The 5,482-nt window shown below is 45.9% G+C and overlaps 1 protein-coding gene across 1 annotated transcript in view; it reads right to left on the bottom strand.

Annotated features, from left to right (window-relative positions):
• LOC102045098 (SLAIN motif-containing protein-like) overlaps positions 1-5,482 on the bottom strand; it is a 19,547-nt gene that overhangs the window by 7,618 nt on the left and 6,447 nt on the right. The window contains exon 3 of the mRNA XM_031063436.1: positions 1,167-1,300. Coding sequence (XP_030919296.1) covers positions 1,167-1,300 — 134 coding nt within the window. The remainder of the gene's footprint in view (positions 1-1,166; positions 1,301-5,482) is intronic.

Below are 5,482 nucleotides of genomic sequence, written 5' to 3'. Positions count from 1 at the left end.
CAAGAGTAGCCTGAGATCTCAAGCAGTGCCAAACACTGTTAGAATGAAAACTAAAATAACCCAAACCAACCCCCAAAGCAGCGACCTCAGACTCCAAACCACAGGGCTCAAATTGTTGGTTAAAGTGAAATCAGAATTTCTGCATTCCCATGGAGACAAACCCTCAGACACCAACGTGGGGACCCAGCTGGGGCTGGATTCCAGAGCTCAGGGATATCCCTGAGCTTCCAAACACTGACTCTCTCAGAAGTGTCACTTCTCCACACACAGCTTTTGTGTCTGAAGGTTCCCCAGCCCAGCTGGACAGAGGAGACTGCAGCACATGTCTGCAGTAAACCTGCAGCAAGTCCTGACCAGGGGAGCTGCATGAGAGGGAATCTAGAGAAGGTAAAAAATAGTTTGTGATTCCTTTGCAACGCCTCAGGATCCAGGCTGTCAGGACCTCAGTGTCCTGCCTGTTTTACACAAACCTGGGGGCCATTTGGACTGATACAGGCAGGATATGCACCAGGGGCACTGCAGGTGATCCAGGACAAAAATACAGCAGAATAATTTCGTTTTTGTCCTGTGAACTGCATCTGTTGTGAGAGCTGTCCCACCACTGAAAGCCCAGGTGGAAAAGCAAAGCCCCAAAGCCAGGCCTCTGAACACTACCTGTGATCAGAGATGTTTCCACTGCACACAACATTCCAGGTTTTTATTTCAGGCAGATGAAATCAGGGATTTCCCCTCAGGATTAACACAGCCCACAGGTGGAAGTGCTTATAGGGGATGATAAACCGGAGGAAAAACCTGGTTTCCAAGTGACACAACTTCTTCAAGTTTAATATTTCATTGTGGTAAGCTTTGAGCAGCAGACAATTTCTTCACCCAGGTAAGAGCAGCTGGGAAGATCCAGCAGGAAAATCCAGTAGGATATCCAGAGGAGGAATCATCACCACTAGGAACACTCAGCACCACAGAGAAGCTGCAAGAACAGTTTGCCATGGTTCCCTTCCCACTCCCCAGCAGCACATTTTTTCCTCTACACAATTTTTACATTTAAAAATGTTTAAATATTAACAGAACTTAAAAATTCAAGAGCCTGACAACACTAAGCTCGATTTTCCTGCTTAAAATGAGATTTGCAAGGGAGCCCAGAGCAGCAGAGGCTGCAGCTGCCCTACCTTGGTCCAGCCTGTTGATGAGGGTTCTGCAGGCAGCCTCAATCTCGGGGCTGGGGTTATCCAGCACCTGCCGGCACCACTTCAGAGGAGAGGCTGTTTTCTCATCCATGGATTTCCTTGGAGACACATAGAGCCTTTGCAAGGATTCAAAGGAGACAGGAAGAAATGCTCGTTAATTCAAAGCACACAGCTACCAAAGTGCCACTTGCTAGAGTGTACCCATGAGGAACCAACAGTTACCCAAATTAAAAAATTCAGATTTAAATTGCATTATGACTCAGAAAGAAAATTTACTGCCACAACAGGAAAATCAATGGCTTCACAGAGAAACCCACAGGCTCTGCAAGGCAAGGTGCCATCCTAGGCTGTTGCAACACTGCTGGAAATGAAGTTGTTGGAATACTCACCTGTCTCTCCCTCCACTCCCCTCTTCCAAAATCCCCCTCAGAGGCAGTGAGGGTGTGAGGTGCTCCTAACTTGAGCTGCAGGGTGATCTCCTTCCAGGAGTTGTGGTTTTTGTTTAAAACCCTCTGGATGTGCCCTCCCAGCAGCTCTGAGACAGCCAAAGGTGCATTCTCAGATTTCAGGGATAAACCACTTCACTGGAGGATTCAGACATTCCCAGACAGGCAGGAAGTGTGGCTGTGCTTTATCTTCCCTGTAATGTCAGATAAATTCTCCTCCAGCCTAAGTGTCTGCCCCATCTCTGACACCTGCACTGCTTTGCATGGACACCCAGGATTAGCCTTATGGATAGACAAGATTTATTCATCCTAAACTCCTGGATTGTTTACAAGGGATTGGGTGGAAAGCAACATCTTCAAGAGATTTCCAAAGCAGAACATTCCTCTGAGGAAAGGTCAAAGCTGGAAGAGCCTTTGCTATCAAAGCAACTCAAGTATTTTATTTACACATCCCACATTTGTATTTTTAAAAGCAAAAAGCAGTTCCCTATTTTTTAATGTTTTCGCTGTTCAGCAACACATTCAAAACTTGCAAGGGGAAAGAAAAATCAGTCCTCTGTACCTCCAAAACTGAAACTGTTTTTAATTCTTGCAGATCACTTGGAGAACACCCTGGTGCAGAGGGCAGTGAGATTTCAACCTAGATCTGGAGCCTGATGGTCCTCAAGGTCCCAGGCAGCCCAAATCCTTCTGGGATTCTGTGATTTATGGACATCACGTTTGGCTCTCAGGTTCCCCCTCTCCTGAGGCTCTGAGGAGCTGCTGGCACAGCCTTCAGCTGCTCCCTCTGCAGCAGAAAATCCCCAGCAGCAGCTCCAGGAGCTCTCCCATGCACACAACCCCACAGCTGCTGCTTTCCCAACAGCACCTCCCTCTCCTGGTGCTCCTTCACCTCAGGAACTGCTCCCAGCTGACAAAGAACCCTCCTGGTCACCAGCAAACACCCACAGCCACACCTGAGCATTTATGGTGTTCCCAAAGCTGGCCTCACTGATCTGTCCAGAGGATTTCACCTTCCTCAGGCCAAAATCCAGTATTTAAGCATAAAATAACCCTGGGGGTGGAGTTAAGATTCCAAGAGATGTCTGCCTGTGCTTCAGTTTCCTCCTCCTCTCTCTCCCAACTTTTGCCACTCCTGCAGCAAGGTACACAGAGCCTTTTTGCTCCAATTACTCCCTGTCTCACAGCCAGCTCAGATCCAACCCACAGAACACTGATTTCCACAACAAAACTGCTGTAAATTGCAGGAATGTCAGTCGTTATCCCACTCATTCCTGAAAACCTAGGTTTAAAATAGGAGAAACACTGTGGGACTCTCAGCTGTCAGATGTCCTGGCTGTAACACCAACACCTGGCCAAGACAGAACATAAACAGCTGGGATATTTAAAATATTGTAGAGGTCTGCCTGACCTACTGGCCTGGCTCCTGTCCTGACCCTGATCCGGGCAGGGATAACAGGGAATGCAGAAAGCAACACTCCCCAGCCCTGGCAGTTTTTGGGGCTATGAGATGGAGCACCACTGCATGCAACAGCTCTCAAAATACTGTTTGTTACCTGCAGAGGACATTATTCCCTATTTTTTGACACACCACTCCTGACTTGCCAGCCCTGCCTCTGGCCAGAGCCATTTTTTTCAAGGAATAAACTCAGCCTCTTTGGTCACAACTCACACAGAAGCTCTTCCCCACCAAGATTTACACAAACCCAAATGCAAATAAAAAAATCCAAAGGCTAATTTGTTATTGATAAAATAAATGCTGAGGAATGAATGCAAATATTCCTGAGTCTCCAAAGGTACCTCTCTCAGGGCAGACCCCCCCAGCCAATCTTGCTGCATTTCTGCATGGATAAATGAGCATTACAAGCACTCAAATCCAATCAAAGCCAGGAAGCAAAGTGCTCCCTCTCCCTGGATTTACTGCACAGCTCAGACCACAAAAGGAGCAGTAAAACCATCAGACAAAAAAGAGGCCAGCAGCCTCCTCAGGGCAGGTCAGGCTGCTCTGCACATATTCCAGGTTCAGGGAGAGAATCCTGCCCTGCTCCTTCCCTGTTCCCATCCCAGCTGAGGATGGCAACACTTCTTTGTTTGCCTGGCAGAGCCATTCCCACACGGGGCAAAGCTGTGGAGCCCTCTGGGCTCTGCAAGAGAACTCTGATTTTTTCTGCTGACAAATCCATTGGCAATAGAAGCTATCACAATTTCCCCAAACCCAATTAAGTGAACACAGCTCAATCCTTCAGAGCACTGACAGGCAACTTACTTTAAGAAAAAGGAATTGTGGTTTGATTTCACAGCACCAGGGTTCCCATTTTCCTTCTGCAGGAGCTTTGGGAAGGGCTCAGCACCCTGACTCCTGCAAAGGTGCTGGCACAGCACTAAAATAAAAGCACCAGCCCCTCAAATACGTGAATGTGAATATTTCTCTGGACATATTAAGAGTCAGAAGTCACCTTTTCCTAGGCTCAGGAGAAGTCCAGTGACCAGTGTCACCCACCAGAGGCTGACTTTACCCAGTCTCACATCCAGGGAGCTAAAACATTGGAAAAAGGGGGGTGTGAAAAGGTAAAAACTCTTGGTTTTGTTTAAAAACACTCAGAATTTTTCTTTCTGGTACTTTCAGCCTCCCAGCTGTTTGATTTGCCAGGTGAATCCCAGAAGCACTGGAAAAGCAGGAGCCACCCCAGAGTCAGGCAGAGCTGAACACAGCCCTGCTCAGGACCAAGCCTTACCCTGCAGTCTGTTCCTCAGCTCAGCAGTCTGGGTGTTCCCTCTAAACGTCTCTGAATGTTTTCTTTTGTCAAATTGCAAACGAAAATTGGTTATTTAGATACTTACAAGGCCTCATACGAAATGCACAAAGTAAACATTTGGGCAAATATTCCCAGTTTGATGTACTGGGGGTTTGTTTTATAAATTATTAAATACAAATGAGATTTTCTTCAGCTTCTGAGAGGAAGCCCTTCAATAATAAAGTATCTTTACTTTCTGCTTACTAATGTTTGTGTTTACCCTGTAAAACAGAGTATCTTGTGACAAACATCTCTGGTAAGGACCCAGTGCCACAAGGATTTTTTCTTTCATTAAGCTGCAGCCATTCACAAATAAATTTGTGATACACTCTGCACTTTATTCTGACATAATCCAGAACACTAAAACCAAAGAATATTCCAGATACTACTTCCCTTATGGAATCAATGCCACAGAAGGACTTACAGGAGTTAATGGCCACTATTGTTGGATTTTGAAATTCCTGCTTTAAAAAAACCCAAACCCCAAGAATGCAGAAAACACAACAATTTTCTCAACTTGCACAATGCACCGAGAAAAAGCATCCTCACACTGAAAAACTGCTCAGAGCAGCTCTAAGAGTGGGAATTTTAGATCCTGCTCATGCAGAGGATCTGCAGCAGAAATCTATAAATTGTAAGAGCAGAATTCAGGCTGCAGAAGGCTCTAGAACCAGTGCATTAGGAAATGAAACTGAGCGTAAAGCAAAGGCCATTTCTGAAGACACAGCTTGGGTTATTATCCATCTTCCAAAGCACTTGGCACCAGTGTCTGCAGCAGCTCCAAAAATGGCAATCACTGCACTGATTTGCAGACCTTTGAGTTATACACAACACAGCAAGGAGAACTCAAACAGCTGAAAGGGTTTGGAACAATTCAGGTCTATGAGATACATCTCCATCAAGTGCTAAAAGGCAGCTGAATTCCTCTCCAAAGCATGGATTTCAAACAGGTAATACATTCATTTTCCTTTCCTTTACATATCAGACTTCAGAGAGCTGATTTTCAGATTTAGTACTCTGCTTATGCTGTGCTAATTGCAAATCTAAACATTCCTGC

This window comes from Geospiza fortis, unplaced genomic scaffold (assembly GCF_000277835.1).
Source record: "Geospiza fortis unplaced genomic scaffold, GeoFor_1.0 scaffold412, whole genome shotgun sequence".
In the NCBI taxonomy this organism is placed as follows: domain Eukaryota; kingdom Metazoa; phylum Chordata; class Aves; order Passeriformes; family Thraupidae; genus Geospiza; species Geospiza fortis.
This window is presented reverse-complemented; position numbering and strand designations above follow the sequence as displayed.